General features: G+C 45.2%; 1 protein-coding gene across 2 annotated transcripts in view; it reads left to right on the top strand.

Annotated features, from left to right (window-relative positions):
- Positions 1 to 20,576, top strand: part of CSMD2 (CUB and Sushi multiple domains 2) — a 916,430-nt gene that overhangs the window by 688,941 nt on the left and 206,913 nt on the right. For both annotated transcript variants that reach the window (XM_084814421.1, XM_084814422.1), the window contains exons 23-28: positions 1,856 to 2,012; positions 6,705 to 6,896; positions 7,961 to 8,087; positions 13,377 to 13,579; positions 16,567 to 16,758; positions 20,160 to 20,298. In XM_084814421.1, the coding sequence (XP_084670547.1) occupies positions 1,856 to 2,012; positions 6,705 to 6,896; positions 7,961 to 8,087; positions 13,377 to 13,579; positions 16,567 to 16,758; positions 20,160 to 20,298 (1,010 nt within the window). The remainder of the gene's footprint in view (positions 1 to 1,855; positions 2,013 to 6,704; positions 6,897 to 7,960; positions 8,088 to 13,376; positions 13,580 to 16,566; positions 16,759 to 20,159; positions 20,299 to 20,576) is intronic.

The following is a 20,576-nucleotide window of genomic DNA, read 5'->3' on the forward strand; positions in this document are numbered from 1 at the left end:
CAAGTGGAAAGCCACAATCAGAGTGCAGTTCGTCAGCTGCAAATAGGCTTGTCGATGGTTGGCAGCCCAGATTTTTTTCAAACTTTGTCAGAGAAAGCATCCCCAAAGTGTTGCCTTTATTTATTTATTTATCGTTCGTTCGTTCATTAAAAGCTCTTGGCAACATAAGAGGAACAGTCCTTTAGGATGGCATATCCACTTCTTAGAGGGATAACGTTACAATGGTGACTGGGGGTTGAGTTTCTGTCTTTTGTTCCCAAACGAAAGAAGCCATGTAGGTCTCCAGTGCTTTTTCCTTGTCTAGGTGGTGGGGAGTGGGGTAGGGCTGGCTATTATGAGGCACCCTGCTGTGCAGGGACATAGGGAGCACCTTCAACCCGACCAGGAATATCAGGTGCTCTCTTTCTTTCTTTTTTCTGCTATTTATGTCCATCTTTCTTTTCCCCTCTTGTTCTCTCCCAGACTACTTCTTCCTCCTTTCTTTCTTCTTCTTAAAAAACAAAGAAAAACCCTCAAAGAAAAAAATGGAGAAGTGCCAGTAAGCAGTTGTGATTTACTACTATGGCTGAAAATTTTAAGTAATTGTTCAATTCATGTATTTACATAAAGTTTTAGTCAACTAAACACACACACACACCAATTAATCAGTCAACACATTTTATGTTTAATAGTACATATAAAAACTGAATCTGCCAGGTATCATCTTAGCAGAGGAAATCCCCCTTTTACCCTCATGCTGGAAGGAATGCCTCTTCTAAGATAGCGCTTTCTGTGCCATATGTATTTCCTTCAAAACAATTGTTTTAGTTATATGTAAAAGTATAATGATTTAGGACGCAGTCCGATGGACTTCGCCCTTTCTGCTCAGAAGTTCTCCAAACTTAGAGGCTTCCTAGTTTCCTATGCCCTGACGGGCTGAACCCAGCAGGGCGGGAGGAGCAGCAGTGGCGATCTTCACCTCCCCATTTTTCATCTGGCAAGTTTTGCTAGATGGGCTTTTCAGCCCATCTACCGAGGGTGCTTTGTGGGGGAGGGAAGGAGGCTGGAGAAGCCTCAGGATATCTTGTATCCTGACCTCTTAGATCTCCCCCCTCCTCACCCACTGGAACACCCCCATTCCTCCTCTGAAGTCACTTTTTCAACCTTGGAGGGCAGACAGCCTGGTTCTTTCTACGCCGGCTGCGAGGGGTTGGGGGAGGAGGGTTGGTCTCTGACCCCCCCCTTTCAGAGCACTGTCTCCAACCTTGGAAAGGTTTTCCTGAGCAATACTGAGGTCCCTGGGATGCTCTCCCAGGACCATAGGATTGCCCTCTTCATAGATAAATCCAGAGGTAGGCAAACAAGTTCCCTCTAGATGCTTTGGACTACAACCTCCATCAGCCCCAGCCAGCATGGGCAATTTTTTAAAAAAAATTAAAGGTATTTTTAGGCCACCTTTAAGGGTAAAACCCTCTCAAGGCAGCATACGGAATAAAAGTCATACAAAAACATACAAATAGCTCATAAGTATACGACAAAACACAATAAAAACAATAAAAACAAATTGGGCATTCTGTGAAATCTAAAATGGCAGCTGGTAACCCAAGAGAGTTTTGCTCGCCACACCCCAGAAATGTCACCAAACTGTCCTCTCATTTCAGTGAATGGGCCTGAAAAATTAGAGACAGGGGCATTTCACCCAGCCTTAATGTACGTGTATCATCCATGAATGTATTTGCTTTACCAAGTTACATAGGCAAGAAAGACAGCTGTTGTCCAGAAGAGGGATTTCCTTGGACCAAGGCAATGCAACATCTGGGGGTGAGCAAGGCTGGTCGGAGCCCATCCCAATTTGTGATCCTTTCCCCTTTTCCAGATCTATGATGGCAACAATAACTCTGCCCGCCTCTTGGGCTCCTTCAGCCGAACAGAGATGTTGGGCCTCAGTGTCAACAGCACCTCCAGCACCATGTGGCTTGAATTCATCACGGATGGGAACAGCACAAGTCAAGGCTTTGAACTTCAGTTTTCTAGTAAGTCCAGAAACTGGCTTGTTTTGACACTAAGCAGATGAACAGGAGCCTAATTAATTAGGGATGTATGAGAATTTTGTTTCTGCTTGCAAAATGTGTGAGCATGACCCATTCAAAGCCCCAAATGTGAGCGTGAGCATGAGCACATCTCCGTCAAAAACATTCGCATGTGCTCGCTTTTGTCTTATTATCAATTCCCAGTTCAATTTGCGCAATTTTCCTCAGTAGACTGAATCAGCCACTCTTTAGTCTACGGGGGACATTTGCACAACTTCGGGGAGATTTGCACAAATCTCCTGTTTGATTGCTGCTTGAGTTGCGCAAGTTTCCCATTTGCACAGAGTGAGCAGCAGTCGTGAATGTGAATCAGGCATGAGATGAGCAGCAAGATGATCTTCAGAGGATCCAAGTGTTGCCAAACATCGCTTGTTCACTCATCTCTACTCAGAATAAAGGAGCTTTCTCTTAGCCTATTGCTAGCAGCTGTGGAAGTCACCTACTCCTCCCATGCAGAAACCGCAGTTGGAGCATAAGGATTAGGCAAAACCTAGCTTGCCAGGATTGAGTAGCTAGAGGCCAAAGTAACCCCAAATCTTTTTAGAAAACAATGGCTTCCATTTTGTTTGTGCTTGGGAACTCAGAATAAAGCCATTCAAACAGCTTCCAAATACAAGCATGTGTCTTTCTATTAGGGATGTTGTGGGCGCCTGATGGGGTCCAGGAGTCAGAGTCCCCTGGCTCATTTATTTATTTATTCATTCATTCATTCATTTCATTTCTATACCACCCAATAGCCAAAGCCCCATTCCAGCTCAGCGAGCTGCACCCCCTGTCTGCCAGGCTGCGTGAGCAGCCAGGACTTACTGGACCCATCTGCTCACACCTGGCAACCACCTGTCCTCCTTTCAAGCCACCATCTTTTATGCAAGATGGGGCTCTGTATTTTCGTATATTTACTGTTGCGCACTACAGCAGTCATAAAAGGCCATTTCCACAACATTAGAAGCTCTAATGTTGTGGAAATGGCCCTTTATGGCCGCCGTTGTGTGCAACAGTAAATATATGAAAATCCAGAGCCCCATCTTGCATAAAAGATGGCAGCTCGCATGAAGGGGCGGACAGCTGCAGCATGCTCCCAGACAGCTCTCCGAGCCCTCCGGGGGTTCGCACAGCCTGGCTCATGCAGGCAAGTGGCAGCAGCGGCTGCCCAAACACCATAGAATCATAGAATAGTAGGGTTGGAAGGGGTCTACAAGACCATTGAGTCCAACCCCCTGCTCAATGCAGGAATCCAAGTCAGAGCATCTCTGACAGAGGGATGCTTTCCCTCCTCCTCCTCTTCCTCCTCCTCGTACACCTGCCGCATACGGACTCCAGTGGGTCCATCCATCCCAATTTTCTATCCATTCCTGTTAATTCATGCTTTGTTGAAAATGGTGCGTACATTTGTGGTGCTTCCAGACAGAGAGCTCCTAGCGCTAACCATCAGAAGGCCTTGTGCAGCTATTCCATCTTTTCCTTCTTAATGGATTTTCTGTGGTAAGATTCGAAAGATGGAAGAAGCGGTGGGAACATATGGGAGGGTTACAGGTGGAAGACATCGTCGAGTGGAACTCTGCAAAATTCCAGGGATGAACCAAAGCGATAGCATGATAAAAGCCTCATCTGGAACCCCCCTGCTCTTGCACTGACAACCGCACTTACCTCCTCTCCTTCTTGTGGCCGTTTACTTGGTATTTGTTGTTATATCTCTTTTAAATGAACTCTTTATTAAGGTACTTCCTTGTTTTGTTTTCAGAATATTATACAATCTCAAAACTTATTTTAAAAAAAAGGAGGGGATGGGGGAAGAAAATGGGTCCATGGACCTGAAAATCCAGCAGGTTGGGCACAGGCAACTGGCAGCCCAGGGATCCAATCTGGCTCCCAGCACGGCACCCAGTCCCAAGGTTGCCCCGTCCCCGTGTGGCACTTTCGCTCAAGCTGTTAGCAAAAGCAAAGGGCTCCTTCAACACCTCCACCTCCCAGGTGTGAATGGAGATGAAGGTTGTGCCAGAGGTTTCTCCCCTGGTGCACCTAGGGATGCTGGAGAAATTCGAGACAGACTAAAAGGAGCTCGGATTTCTAAGAATCCAACCTGTGGAATCTGCTGCGGAGCAACCCCCCTCAGGCAGTGCGGAGCCCGTGGACTTCCGGATGATTTTTTTACTTTCCTGAAATTTACGCATATAAATTCATAAGAAAATATGTAAGTTTCTGCTGAAGAAACGTTGAATGGAATGAGGACAATACGCTAAATGTTACGTAGGTAAATTATGTAAAGACTTACGTAAATACTTATGTAATTATTTGCATATTTTTCTGCATGATGAAAAAAAAATATTCACATCTGTCTGTGGGTGGACAACGGGACGAAAGGCACCTGACAATCCGCGAAACACAGACGGAGCAGATTTCACACAGTCCGTACATCCCTGGGCGCACCTCAGCTTCAGTGTGGCTAGCGTGAGCCAAAACACAGGCAAGAGGGAATGAGCATCTGAGGGAAGAAGAGATCATAGAATCATAGAATAGTAGGGTTGGAAGGGGCCTACAAGGCCATCGAGTCCAACCCCCTGCTCAATGCAGGAATCCAAGTCAGAGCATCCCTGACAGATGGCTGTCCAGCCTTGTCTTGAAGGCCTCCAGTGTGGGAGAGCCCACCACCTCCCTAGGGAATTGGTTCCATTGTCATATTGCCCTAACACTCAGGAAGTTCTTCCTGATGTTCAGCCGGAATACGGCTTCCTGTCACTTGAGCCCATTATTCCGTGTCCTGCACTCTGGGATGATCGAGAAGAGATCCTGGCCTTCCTTTCTGTGTAGGCTGACCATATTTCCTTGAGACAAAAACGGGATATTGGGATGACAAAAACAGGACGGGGTTATGTAATATTCCGTATTCATGAAGAAGCAAGACGATAACAAAAGTTTTATTACATGAACATATTGAGCTAACAATTATTCTTCAGTGACAGAACTCATACAAAAAATTAGGTAGACGTAGAGGGGGACTGTATTTCACCACGATCACAGAATGAATATTTCTCCGATGAAGTAATCTCGATGAAGTAAAAAAGAAAAGAAAAAAAGGAATGAACACCCTGACTGCTGTCACGAGCTGGTATATGCTAATGTCCCACCGGAGAGTTCCGCTGTAATAAAAAAATAGCTAACAGCCTGTTGAACTGAAATATGAGTCTGAAAAGTCCGAATCAAACTGAATGTAGGGCAGAAAGAATCTCTGTGGGCGGAATGATGGTAGAAATAACAGTAAGACTCACCCTCCTGGCTCCCACACGCTGAATGGGGCTTAGCGACCGCCTCTCGAATTCCCCGCCACTGCAGACAAGCAAGGGGGCGGCGTCTGATCGTCGCTAGCTCAAGAAGCCTGGCCCTGGCTGGGTAAAGGAAATGGAACTTCCTCTTTCGTCACACTAGTAGTGTTACTGCACGCATTGATTAGCATAGAGCCTTATGATAAATGCGTTCAGTTTTTTACAAAAAATTAAAAACGGGACAAAATTGACATTTATACTAAAATGACGGGACTGCTGGGAAATATGAAAAAAACGGTACTGTCCCATTTAAAACGGTACGTATGGTCAGCCTGTCTCTGTGACAGCCTTTCAAGGACTTGAAGAGCGCTATCCTATCTCCCCTCAGTCTTCTCTTCCCAAGGCTAAACATGCCCAGTTCTTTCCGTCTCTCTTCATAGGGCTTTGTTTCCAGTCCCCTGATCATCTTCGTTGCCCTCCTCTGAACCCTCTGATCACCCGACGGAGCCTCTGTTCCTCTTCCCCCTGGTTAATGAGCCCTCTGTGTGCCTTGGCGTATACGCAGGTGTACTTAGGCAGGCAGAGCTAACGGTGCTGGCTCTTCAGTTTAAAATCTGGCTTCCCATTGAAAATGCAGTGCTGACTACCTGGAACTGGGAGAAGTGGGCTTGAACCTCAGTGGGCAGTTCAAGCCTGAGCATGTTTGGCAGTTTCCCCTCCCTCCCAGAACTAGAAAGCTTTTTTAAAAAACAATTGCTAGAAAGTCATGGCTGTGTGGTGGGCTAGCTGGCAGGCCAGATATATTTTGGGGGGTCCAGTTGTCTACTGCTGTGCAAGGCCCTGAGCAAATAGCAGGTGGTGGGCGGGCGGGGGGGTGGGGGGAGAAGATCCCTGGTGCTTATTTTCTAAAATAGGAGGTAGCTGCCCGGAAACCTAACTGGGAAGTCCTGTCACCTAATCCATTGGCTGTACTGTAGCTGCATTCTGTATATGCTCAGATGCACACTCATCTTGGTTATTACTTCCAATTGTTTCAATGCTTGTGAATTATCGTGACTGTACACTAGGGATGTGCAAATCAGCAAAACTTAAGCTTGTCAAAGTTCTCTGGATTCCACCTCAAAGCTCGCTTTGACTCTCGGCCTTGTCAGTTTGCGACCTTTTTTTCCTTTCCCATGAGAATTTTTGTGTATTTTTGTGTGCCTTTTTACCAATGTACACATCCATGTGCACATTCTTGAGCAATATTCCCCCACTGGTTTTGTGTGCATTTTTCAAAAGTACACATCATTATTTCATCTTTCAAATGCATGTATTTTTGAATGCCTAGCCTGCATTCCCCATGTAATAAGCTGCCCTTTTCCTCTGCTTTGAGGTTTTGAGCTGATCAAGTGTGAGGACCCTGGCATCCCGCAATTCGGCTACAAAGTCCGTGACGAGGGACACTTCGCAGGCAGCTCAGTCTCGTTCAGCTGTGACCCCGGCTACACTTTGCGAGGGAGCCAGGTTCTGGCCTGCTTGACTGGGGAGCGCCGCACCTGGGATCAGCCACTCCCCATCTGCGTAGGTAGGACTCCTCCCTTTTGTGTGGCTGCCAGACCACTTCAGCAGCTTTTAGCATGGCTACCGGGTGGCTTTTGTCTGAGGAGACCAGTTGATTTAGAAAAAAAATAGCTTCTCTTGTCTTAAGGGCAAAATGATTCTAGAGATAACCTGTCCTGGGTGTGAGGGGCTCTGAGCCCTAATTTATTTGTCTGGTCAAGAGAGCAGCTTCGCTCGCTTGAGCTGCTGGCCTGAAGGACCCTGAGCTGTGGAACACCTTTTCCAAGTCTGGATTTGGAACAGCTACAACACTCAGCCTGAAGACTGCTCAGGATGAGCCAGGTGCAGGAGGCATTGAGCACCAGCTCTAAAAATGGGAATCTATCGTAAGCAAGGGCATACCAAAAGATTTACTTACTGGTGCTTCATCCGGTCCATTTTTAAATGCCAGCAGTAGTTTGAGTTGCTGCTGTTTCCATTTCAGGATTTACACCCCACCCCTTTTCCAATAACCTTCTGCTTAACTAGCTGATCCATAGAAGTGGGTCTGTTTGTCTCATTTAGTATACAGTGAGGATACAAATCAAGCCCTCCTTTTCTTGCAACGTCTTGTTTTAACAGTTTGGCTATGACTGTCCACATGAGAGTGTCTGTTCTTCGGTTTATGTCTGTGTTTTCTGAAATGTTCCCAATAGAGGAATCTATGTGTGTGCCTTGTATTCCTTTGTTTTGTCCAATAAGCAATGGTAGGACAGCTTAGGAACTGCTGGGCCCTCAGCATCTGCCCAATCATGGCTACCCTGGATCCCAGTCCTGTTTGTTAAAAACTGCAGATTAATTCAGAAATGGGATAGAATAGACTTCTGGGTGAACTAGGAATAGACTCTTCCCTACAAGAACGCCTCTCTGCACATTCTTCTCTGTGACAACCTTCTCTATGTGCATAGTTACTGTACCCCCTTGTCCATTCAGCCTACTGTACAGAAAAAAAAGTAGGTAATCTGGTTGAGTGCTGTTCCCAAAGAGAAAGAAGCAAATTATGTTTTGGCCCGCACAAACTGGATTGCTGAATGGTGTTGTTTCTTTCAGCGGAATGTGGGGGCAGTATCAGAGGTGAGTCTTCAGGACGGATCTTGTCTCCAGGGTATCCGACACCCTATGACCACAACCTCAACTGTGTCTGGACAATTGAGGCAGAGGCTGGTTGCACAATAGGGTAAGTTCATACAGCCATAGAGCTGCGACCAACCAGATCACTACCACCATGCCCAAAATGCACTCTCACACTGCGGGATAGGACCATCCATTCACACACACAAACACACACACACACACACACACACCCTGTAATATAACTCACATCAAGCTGTAAGCAGAGAACAGGTGTCCCAGTGCATGGCTGTTCGTGCTCTACAATTAAAACAGAAATAAATGCATCAAAAAGCCTGTGCCAAAATAACTGAAAGGGTCTGGCAAGAACAGTTGAGTTGTGCAACCTGTGTGAATTATGCAAATTGACCACATTTACATGATTACTCTTACTTTGCATTTTTTTGCAATGTTTACTATTTTCCGTCAGCAGGGAAAGGTTTAAAAAATAGGGCCTCAAGCGTCATAATCAGTAAATTAATCAACTAAAATTCTTTTTCTAAAAAAAATCTAGTTGATTAATCAATGGCAGTTGGGCTAGTTTTAATCCATGAGGCTGTGAGTTAATGGCATATCTATTGATTCTTTTGAGGTTAAGTTTGGTCTCCATGTTTTGTTGCCATAGAGAATTGTGAAAAGAAAAGATGCACCAGATTGTACAGTACGGCTGTTGTTAGAGGCGCTTCCTTGAAAAGCTCATGGTGCCTTAGGTGGGCCTCGTATCCAAGCACTGGTCAAGTTCAAACCTGCTTAGATTCAGCAATGCATATAACATGGTTTGTTTCCAGAAATATTTGATGCTTCAGTTGCAGCATTTATAGGAGAGAGTCCAAATTGGAGATTGTGACTCTGGATCAAACTGTATGTGACAGTGGCAGCGGCAGCCTTCAGGCAAGAAGGCTGGGGCGCAACTTAAAATACCAAGACCTGGTGGGTTGGGTGGGTGGCCACTTATGAATTACCAAACAGAGGACAAAAGAAGACAGCGATGTGCATAAAATTGGCTTGTGCCAATCGATACGCACAGATGCAAATTTAGAAATAATTATTTTAATTTAAATAGAAATGCAGAAAATCTCACCATCGTGCAGAGGTCAGCGATCAGGGAACCTACGTGGCTGCTTGTTCCATCTGCTGTCTAGGTGCTAACTCTTGATGGGCAACAGTACTTCTGCTTCTCTATCTGTAAAATGTATTTGAACCGGACAGACCTTCAAATAGAGGACACCTTCAAATAGAGGATGGTGGCAGCCCTTCAAACAGATGACTGTCCTCTGTAAAACAGGACACATAGGCACCCTATGCAGAGGGTGCTGAACAACCCCCTTTGTCTTCAGCCCCTGCCTATCCTTTTCTCCAGTCCAGCTTAATACCAGTATTAGAGCCTAGCCAGGGGAATAGACTGCATGTGTAGGAGTGGCAGATGTGTGTGTGTGTGTGGGGGGGTTAAGCAGCCTCATGAACCCCTTTGGTGCTTTAAATTGCATACCTCCACCCTGCTATGTGATTGCGGCAGGCCACATTGGAAGGCATAAGGCTGGTGCTTGCATATACAATTTGGTCCTCTGTTTAACAGGGCATCTGAAATTCTTCTCCTCCCAACCAAAACAAAAACTTTGGATCTTTGCCCCCTCTCTACGGTTTCCATGCTTCCTCATTCCAACATTTTGGGAACCTCAAAACCCCTCTATACACACACACACACACTTACACACACCATTCCCAAGCCTCTTCCATTCACTCTCCCTGTTACCCTTTAACACCGGTTGAAAATGGATTAAGGACTGTAAAATAAAGATGACTTCTTTCAGGAAGTTTTTGTGTGCTTCCAGACAAAGGTTGTATCCCACCATCACCTGCCTCATTCCTGGAATTCGATGGGGGGTCCAGACGTCGTCATAATCTTCTAGTAATCCTCCCGTGCTTTCTCACCACTTCTTCCATCTTTTCACTTACCAGAAAAAAAGAAAAAAAAAACAGTTAAGGAGGAAAAGACAGAAGAGAGCTGCACAATGCCTTGTGATTGGTAGGACTAGGGCTCCTCTCTCTGAAGCACCCCTTGTTCATACCCTTGCAGACAGTGAAAAATGCCACCAAATTTCTCCCCTAACTCCCTTCAGCATCTGTCTGTGTGATTTTAATTTACATTCTCAAAATGAGCGGTCTGTCAAAATGTGCTTTATTGCAGGGAAGGAAGAAGCAGAAAAAGAAGATCTTATCAAAAGCTCAGTGGGGAGAACAGTTATTTGCTGTTGCCACACAGTATTACTGCTTTATTAAACTTTTTTGCCTATTGGCTGATCCATGCATGTGTCTCCAAGAGTCTCCGGGTAGTGCTGGCCCAAAATGGCCTCTGCCAGTTTCATGGCTGCATTCAAAAGCGGTGCCATTTCAGCAATTTGGGAGCATGGGGCTAATTTTAAGGATGAGGGGACATGAATGTTACCAATGCTCCAGCAGCTCCTTGCTGCCGCCATTTTAGTTTCCTGCTCTGAATACCCCGGAATGGCACTGTGCCATGGCATAGCATAATTCCAGAAACAAAAATGATGGGCAGTGAGGAGCCTGGGGGGGGCGTTATTGAGCTTCCCACCACACACACGCCTGAAATGAAAAGAGAGAGAGTCCATCTTGCCCTCTTTTTTATGTTCAAACCCTCAACATTCATCCAAAAGCTCTTCTTTGACAACTTTCTGCCCAGCCCTACCTCCAGATCTTTCTCAAGAAAATATGTCTGTAGCTACATTCTAATGAGAACACCTGCCCTAAATGCATTCGCGTTTCTCATTGCAACCATTATAATTATTATTATTGCAACCACTAAACCCTAAACCATGGGTTTAGGTTTTTGCGTAGGTTCCCTGTCTGGCTCTGTATCTACTTCAAGGTTCTAGTCCATGTGCTCAAAGCTCTCCACCACTCTGCCTGTGACTATGAGCTGATGCAGTTATGCCTTTTCTGACACATCATGGTCTTTTCACAACCTAAATGCTACAAACCTTTCTTTCTGCTGTGAAAGCATTCCACATGTGGGGAGACCTTTAAGCTGAGTGATCCCCTAATTTAAGGCAACAGCTTAAAGTACTTTCTCTAGCATTAAGAATGAAGGCAGATGGAAGCTACGACCCGAAGACTTTACAGACTTTTTTGCAGGGAGTGGGGGGGAATCCTGTCTGAATTATTTCACTTACAAAGTTGCAGCACTTTCTCTTGGGTAGAGATGTAAAGAACACCCCACCACTGTAATAAAAAAAAAATACTCTACCAATTTTCTGAGATTCTTTTTAATTTTCCTCAAAATTCAAGTAAGCTGGGCCTTCCAAATTGAACTAGAACTTTAAAGTGAAATTCTCGATCAACTTTTTTCTTAGATGAGTCTCTAGAACCAAAAACCAGTGAGAGTAGGCAAGGACTGGATCTTTCTTCCTATCTCAGAGCTTCTACTCCTAGGGGCTTCCCATCTTCCTGTCAGTGAATTCATGATTCTTTATAAAGCAGGGGTGGGGTGGGTATGATTTATTATATCAGGGGAGCTGATGTTTCATTCCATTCCATTTATTATATTTCTATACTGCCCCATAGCCAAAGCTCTCTGGGCAGTTCACAAAAATGTAAAAAAACATTACAAATACATTATAAGAAGCACAAAACCATGTATATAAAAACATATGAACAGATAGCATACACAGAGACAATACATATCTAAAACAATTTTTTGAACTATCAACCAAAGACAATACAGGATCTAATTAAAAACTCATTCTATGCTGCCAAATGCCTGAGAGAAGAGGGCAGTTTTAACCCGGCACTAAAAATATAACAGCGTTGGCACCAAGAGAGATCATTCCATAATTGGGGGCACCACCAGGAAGGTTCTCTCCCTTGTTTCCACCCTCCAAGCCTCCCTCAGAGAAGGCACCTGGAGGAGGCTTTAGATGCTGAATGTAGTGAATGGGTCCGTTCTTGCCAGGAGAGGCATTCCATCAAGCATTGTGGTCCCAAGCCATGTAAGGCTTTATAGGTCAAAACCAGCACCTTGAATCAGGCTTGGAAACATACAGGCAGCCAGTACAAGCAGGCCAGAATCAGTATTATATGTTTGGACCTTCTTGACCCTGTTAGGTTATCGATGTTTCTCCTGCACGTCATCGATGGTAACTGAATCAGGGCCTGGTTTGATGAACAAAAATAGCAGAAGGATTGCTATATTATGCATTAACCTTCCCCAATGTGTTGTCCTCCAGATGTTTTGGACTACAACTCCCATCAGCTCCACCCAGCATGGTCTATGCACAGGGAGTCATAGTCCAAAACATCTGTAGGGCACCACATTGGGGAATGCTGTTTAGATGGATGGATGGATGGATGGATGGATAGATAAATAGATGAGAGAGAGAGAGAGACTTAACTATGACAGAGCTGTGGGTTTCCTGAGCCGAAGGAGGGATGGGATTTTTAAGAAGTTTCAGGGGAATGCCAAAAAACAGCAAAGGCTCCTTCTTCAAAGCATTGCATATTCCTCGCTGCTCCCTACCTATCCATTTTTATCAATATTTTACTGCATCTCCAATACAAATGTTTACGCTAATGCAAACATAACCAGCATATTAAATAAAAACAAAAAGGTGAGGCCCTCTTGAAGAAACAGTCAATTAATAACTGTGTGGATGTCAGACGTATATGATGCATCTCCATAGTACCCATTATCTTGAAGGTGGAGTTAAAATATTAAAAGAACCATGCTGCTATGGGGTGCCTGTGGGGAGGCCAATAATAAAGAAAAAAGAAAACAGAAGTGGCTGTTCAATCCAATTTCAAGTGCAGAGGGACTTTTTAAAAAGTCTGCTGCTTTTCACTCTGCTGGCGTCCTTCCCTGCTTTGTCTAAAAGGCTCTGTTTGAACTGGATCTGTGTGTGCCAGTCCAGTTATTCCTCCTTCTTCATAACAATTATTTCCCACAAGTATAAACTGTGCTATTTTTCATGTTTTGTTTCCCCAGAAATCCTGTATTTCATATCTCTGCTCTAGAGACATAAAGGTTTAATCCTATGCCTGTTTAGAGAGAAAAAGTCCTCCAACTTTCAGCATTCCCCAGCCAGCCATGCAAACATGCATAAGATTGTGCCCGAACTCATTTAATGGCCATTTTTTCCCCCTCTGGAACACTGGGAACACTTGTGCAGTGGGGTGGTGGAGGAGAGAGTTTAGTAACCAAATTCTCAGCACCCTCACCAAACTATAGTTCCCAGGATTCTTTGGGGGAGGCCAGCATAATTACAGTTTTAAAACAGATGACAAGTTTATAGTGCAGATATAGCCTTATTGTATCTGTTCTCTCCCCCACCCCGCAACACAGGCTCCATTTCATGGTTTTTCACACAGAGGAGTTCCATGATGTTCTGAGGATCTGGGATGGGCCAGTGGAGAAGGGGATTCTCTTGAAGGAAGTTAGCGGTTCTGTCCTGCCCAGTGATGTCCACAGCACCTTCAACTCAGTGGTCCTCCAGTTCAACACTGACTTTTTCACCAGCAAGCAGGGCTTTGCCATTCAGTTTTCAGGTAGGTCTAAAATGCCAGGAAGCAACACTGATATTTGGAGGCGAGGAGGTCCGGAGTGGGGCGGCAATGCCATGGGTGCTTGCAGCCATCACAAATCCCAAATGGTTGGGTGCCGAAGGCCCAATTATCACATTACATTCTAACTCCCAGTGTAGCTGATGCTCTGAATTGCGCATACTTGATTTATTTGGAGCAGGATATGGATGGTGATATTGCCTCCAGGCACATCTGAACATGCCTTCCATTGAAAGTAATGCAGTGTGAACAGACCACATCTGCAGCCAACTGCATGGTGTGGGGAAAGTAGATGGTGAGACGTTTTTCTCCCTCTCTCATAATACTAGTACCCACAGGGGTCCTCCCATGAAGCTGATTGGTGGGAAATTCAGGACAGATGAAAGGAAGGATTTCTTCACACAACGCATAGTCAAACTATGGAATTCACTACCACAAGAAGTAGTGATGGCCACCAATTTGGATGGCTTTAAAAGGGGATTGGACAAATTCATGGAGAAGAAGGCTATCAAGGGTAGGGATGGACTGCTGTCCCCCATGGTCTGGGTTCTCCAGACACCCTCCCAGCCGCTGCCCCCACTCACATGCCCCCACCCATGCTCGCCGAGCTGCCCACACCTACCCTGAGCCATTTGCGAGCACCCATCGTTCCTGTAGTCTCCATTTTGCAAGAAACCTGGTGACTCAGAAACTTCCGTAGATTTATTATTGCATACATAGCAGCCCTAAAGGCCCCATCTACACATTATTACAAGCGTAAATGGCCCATGTACACCCGTTATATCATGAAGATGGGGCCTTTACAGCTGCTATGTGCACAATATTAAATTTACAGAAGTTCCCAAGTTACCAATTTCTTTCACAAAATGGTGACTGCAGGAACGACGGGTGCTTGCAAACGGCTCAGGGTAGGTGTGGGTGGCTCGGCCAGCATTGGAGGGGCATGAGTGGGGGCAGCAGCTTGGCAGGCGCAGCCTGGATGCTCGAGCAGGGGGGGGGTCCATCAGACTCCCAGATTCAGCCAAGCGCCCACGCCATCCCCAGTCAAGGGCTACTAGTCCGGATGGCTCTATGCTATCTCCAGTATCAGAGGCAGTGAGCCTATGTGCACCAGTTGCTGGGGAACATGGGCAGGAGGGTGCTGTTGCACTCACATCCTGCATGTGGTTTTCCCGTGGGCTGCTGGTTGGCCGGTGTGTGAACAGAATGCTGGACTAGATGGACCCTGGGTCTGATCCAGCAGGGCTCTTCCTGTGTTCTTAACTGCACATTCGGTGGTGTCCATCTGCACTGCACTGCACTGCACTGCACTGCACTACTGTCAATGGGGTGCACATTGAGATATGCACCTGCATGCACCTGAATGCACCTGAATGCACCTGAATGGGGGTTGGACTCGATGGCCTTGTAGGCTCCTTCCAACCCTACTATTCTATGATTCTACTATTCTATGATTCTTAACCCGTACTCTTCCCCGATGGGTCACATGCACAATTAGAGTTGGATCAGGGCAGATATACTGCCTTGAAGCCTCGGCAGGCAATGGAACTGCCAGATTAGCATGGCAAGAAAAAGAAGACTTGGCCCAACTCCCTTGGCAACAGCAACATGTCCCCTCCCTCCTGCACTCCTCATTCAGAGCAAGGTCCTTGCATGGACTTCATTTTCTTTCAGCCATGTCATCAAGAAGCCAACTCTGGCTATATGATAGTGGGACGTCATTGTTCCTTTTATTGTTGTGTTTTTGATTGATTTATTTTTATGTTCTGTTTAAATTAAGATTTTGTTTTTACTCTATATTTTATTTGTTATTAACCATCTCAAGAGTCATTTGTGATGGAAAATATGGAAATAAATTCAGTTAATTAATTAATTAATGGCTACAAACAGTTGTGGGGGGAAAGACCTCTAAGGTAGTCTGCGGGCGGAATTGGGATAGTGATAGTCAGGAGTACTTCACACGCTATGAAAGTTCACTTTCACCTGCAAAATGCTCAGGTGAGGAAATTCAGCACAGCACTATGAAAGACAAAGCAAGAATCCTATGCATGGAAGAGGATTCTGGGAAGTGTTTTTGGTTGCACATCCAGATTGCATGAAGCTCAGACCAGACCTGCTGGGCCTCAATATCATCCCATGTGAACCTTGAATACTCTCTGGAAGACACACCCAACTCTTTTCTGCAGCTACTTTTTGCAGAGGATTACTAGCAGTGGTAAATGAACTCCTGACCACTCTTCCCATTGGTCAACCCTTGATAAATGTCTGGTGCACTCCAGGCTTCCACGAAACAGGACCACTGCTTTATTTCATTTTTTTAAAGTGTATAGCCCCGCATTTCAGGGGGCTGTGCTCCTAACTGCTCCCACCCTTCTCCAGTTCATTTTTTAAAATTCTGGGCGTTGAAAAAGACATGAGTGAATTTTCACTTAAGGCAACATCAGATTTCCCGAGTTCCTCCCTTTTCTTCTTTAAAAAGGTCAGGCCTACCACTCCCTCTGAAAGCTGGAGGTGAATTTCTCTGCATCATTCCCCAAGAGAAATCTGCTCACGGTACTATTTATTTCAAAGCATATGGCTGACAGAGGAATATAACAAGATGCCACGTAAGATTAGCAGATGTCTGGGCATATTAAGTAAATGTGAGTGTGTGTGAATGTACATCAGGCTGATCTCTGCGGAGCACTGTTGAACTTGTCGTCCCCCACAGCTTTTCCCAGCTGTAGAAACAGATGCTGTCTGCGAAAGGAGTGACGATATGTGTTTACGCAGGCATCCCTGTGTGAGCTCTCAGAAATGTGTGCGTACCAGGGCTTGATTTGTGAATGTGCTCAGCCCCCACAGCCTGCTGTCAATGCCAGGATTTCAGCCCCAGACCATAACAATGAGAGTGATTTTAAGCATGCGCAGAATGCACTTTGTTGGCATGGAGAAACTAACACTGCGTTTCCCCCTTTCCTTTTTGTTCATAGTGTCTACTGCTACTTCCTGCAATGACCCTGGGGTTCCACAGAACGGGAGCCGGAGTGGCAGCAGCAAGGAGGCGGGCGATGCCATCGTTTTCCAGTGTGATCCTGGTTATGCCCTGCAGGGGGACGCCAAGATCAGCTGCGTGCAGATTGAGAACAGGTTTTTCTGGCAGCCTGACCCCCCCACCTGCATAGGTACAGGATTCAGGTCGATTCACTCAACAGTTGTCAAAGAGCCAGAAAGGGAGAAGCTTCACAGCTTCCTGACGTCTTGGTGTGGAGCAGGGCCACAGCTGCAAGCTGAAGCAAGGGGAGGCTGCCTTTCACTGTGGCCTTGAAAGCTTGCAAGGGAACTTTTTAGGGATGTGTGAGAATTTCACCTTTGCTCACAAAACATGCGAGCATGCCCCGTTCGAAGCTCTGAAAGTGAGCACGAGCACTTGTCTGCCAAAAATATTCACCAGCTGTCAAATGCGTGCTGGCATTCGTCTCATTCCCAATTCCCAGTTCGATTTGTGCAAATTTCCTGATCTGCGCAAACTTCCTCGATAGACTGAATCAGCCCTGTCTGTGAAGGAAATTTGTGCAAATTAGGAAATTTGTACAGACTTGGTGAGATTTGCACACATCTCCCATTCAGTCATTGCTGCGCAAGTTTCTTGTTTGCACAAAGCAAGCAGCAATCACAAACATGAACAGGAATTGAGCAGGAGACAAGTGACAATACAGTGTTTGGAGAATCCCAGCAATCTCAAAAAGTCGCTCATTCACCCATCCCTAATCAACTTACGTGGCAAGGAGAAGGCCAGTAATTCAGTGACAAAGCTACGGGCGGTGCTGAGGGAATGCAAGCCCCTCTGTTTTAGGATTCTATATTGTGAGGAAGGGATGGTTGTGGGAGGAAGGTATTTCAGTGATTTTGGGCTGGGGTGAAACCAACACCCCAGTTGGCTGGTAGCCACCATTTTTCTTCCCCTGAATGGCCCAGACTAAGGCTGTGTCATAACAGAGCATTGTCTAGAAGAAAATATGGTGGGAGGATTACAAGTGAGGTTCACCCCATCCCCTCTTTTGTCACCAATTGCCCCCTCCCCAAATTTGGCCAAAAGTTATATACATTCCACACAAGCACCCACAGTGTAGAAAAATTATCATGCCAAGTACGCCAAAGCAATAAATGCTCTATTAATGGCCTAATTAAATGTTAGCTGTCTATGTCATCCCATTGTATTTAATTTGTTTTTTATAAAATGTTGTTCCAAGCAAAGGAAATTAATTACTTTCCGTTCTTTCTAAAATTGATTTAAAAGTAAGTGAGGAAGCTCCCCGCCCACTCTGCTTTCAGTGGAGGGCAGCATGTGGGTTTTTTTGTTTCTGAGTGACTGACTTAATAACTTGGCACCTCCCCAGTATAGTCAGACAGGGACACCACTTAGAACCGTTCCGGAACTATGCATTAGCTTGGCAAACATCTGTCCCCAAAGGCAAGATAATGTGAGGGGAGTTATAGGGGGAAATTTGTAAGCAGAAAGGAGGGGTGATTAACCCTTCCCACAACTGGCTCGCCTGCAAATCCCTCCTTCCAATACCATTCCCCACACACACTCCTTCCAAGACTGTTTCGGAGCATGGCTGAAGGAAGATTATTTAAAACTACCTGGGAGGGGCATTTACTGAGGACATCCATTAGTTAGCCCATCCCCGCCTCCAGAGCATACACTAAAGCTATATTCTGAACTGGCAAAAAAACAACAACTCCTTAACAAGTGGAGGAGATGCTGGTGGCTACATTAGATAATTTAAAGAGGGATTAGACCATTTCTTGGAGGAGGATAACTCTGTCCATGGTTATTAGCCGTGGTGGCTAAATGGAACCACCAAATCCATGACCAGCATTTGGAGGATAAAGGCCACCAGTGGCCACTAGTCATAATGGCAATATATTACCTCCAGTATCAGAGGCAGTAGCCCTTTCAGTGCCAATTGCTGGGGGGAAATGAGCAAGAGGGTGCTATTGCACTCATATCCTCCTTATGGGCTTCCCAAAGGCATCTGGTTGGCTTGTGAACAGAACGCTGGACCAGACAGGCCTTTGGTCTGATCCAGCCTGGCTCTTAGGTTCTTATGCTCATTAGGGCCAAAGTACATGTCCTGCTTGTTGCATAAATGTAGCAGAGCCTGATACTTTTCTTTACTCCAGTGTAATTCTTCATGGTCCCGATTTGGATTGGGACCACTTGCTCCAGGAGAGAAGGATTAAACCTTTCCCCCAACCCATTTTTCCCTGAATTCCCAACTCTGATTTTTTTTTTTAAAAAAAAGCATGGAAAAGCTTCCATTTCAGGAAAAAAAAGGGGGGGGGCTTAATCCGTCCCTCCCAGAGCATGCTGATCACAGTCTGAATCGGTACTCTGTATATACACTAGATTAAAGGAAAATATCAAGCTCAGCTAGGGATATATGAGAATGGTTATCCAAAAATGTTCACAAATTACCGAACTTGCGTTCACTTCCGCAAAATGTGCACTTTCAAAACTGTACTCGTTTAAAAATGCACAATTTAAAGTTGTGCATTTTTTTAAAGGCACACCTTTAAATATTCCCATTTTCATGGTGTAATGGGGCAAAAGTGTGCACTTTTTAAAATGCACAATTTAAATTTGTTAATTTTTATAGCTGTGCATTTTTAAAAATGCCGTATATATATTTTTAAGTAGTATTTGCATGCTTTAATCAATGCATACTTTCCCCATCCAAATGAACTGTGGGGGAAATTAATCACAAATGAGAACAGGAACGAGTCAAACCAAGGTCTGAAATAGAATTCGGAGAATTTCATTGAACTTGAGCCTCCCTGGTTCTCCCAACCCTAGGCTCCTCTACACCTTCACAACTGGCAGAACATATAGTCTGACCCTTAGATACTGGGGACATTGAATGGAACATTGCTCAGTTTGTGAATTCCCAAGGCCTTGTCTTCACCAAATGCTGAACTAGATCCATAGTCTGATCCAGTCTAGTTCTTACATGCTCATACACATAAAAACCATCATTGTTTGGTTATCTGACAAAAAGACCTAGCATATGGATCAGGGGCAGAGCTATATAGAGCAGTTTCTCAAGGGCAGCATCCCATTCCTCAAGGGTAGCTTCTACACTTTGCTCACCAAGGACCCATGAGAGCTAGGATGACAAGTTGGAGACTGTGGTGAGGGTTTGCCCACCATGTAGCCAGTGATAACAGCATGGCAGCATAACACACGCATGCACACACCAGGATCTGACAGGAATGGGTTGGGGAGGTTTGCTGAGTTCTAAGAGGCAGAAATTCAAGAGCTTGGGAACCAGCCATCAAGAACACCTCTCCATCTGTACTTCCTATTGTAATGCTGTGCTACAAAAAAATCTGATAAATTGCATTATTAGCAAACCTAGGAAATCACAGGGGGATGCAGAGGAGGAAGCAATCCGTTAAGTTGTTAGCCATTTCCTTAGACTTCAAGTCTATCCACTCCCAGAAATAGTTACCACCCAAGAATGACTGAGAGATGCACCTTGGGTCTGCCTTTTTTTTCTCTACTTTCCTTCTGTTTTAGCTCCCTGTGGTGGGATTCTGACAGGGCCTTCTGGGGTGATCTTGTCACCAAACTACCCAGAGCCTTACCCCCCAGGAAAGGAGTGTGACTGGAAGCTGACTGTCTCTCCCGATTATGTTATTGCCCTGGTGTTTCACACGTAAGTTCTTTGGTTTCCATTTCTACCAGGGTACACCTTTGGGGAAGAATGACCATGGCTCTGGGAGCTGCTGAAATAAGAGTCTCTTGTGGTCTCTGAAGAAGTCACCTTTGCACTCCATTAATCACTTCCATACATTTAAAACCAGCCAGCTAAGAATAGGCAAAACTTAAGGATGTATACCAAATTCTTCCTATCCCTGGATTTTAGGGCTTTGCATTACCTGATACCATTTGTAAAGCAGCACCAGTACTTTAGTGACCGCTGATCTTCTTTTT

Source organism: Heloderma suspectum, chromosome 10 (assembly GCF_057233095.1).
Source record: "Heloderma suspectum isolate Gila_16-S chromosome 10, 16-S_ref, whole genome shotgun sequence".
Taxonomy (NCBI): domain Eukaryota; kingdom Metazoa; phylum Chordata; class Lepidosauria; order Squamata; family Helodermatidae; genus Heloderma; species Heloderma suspectum.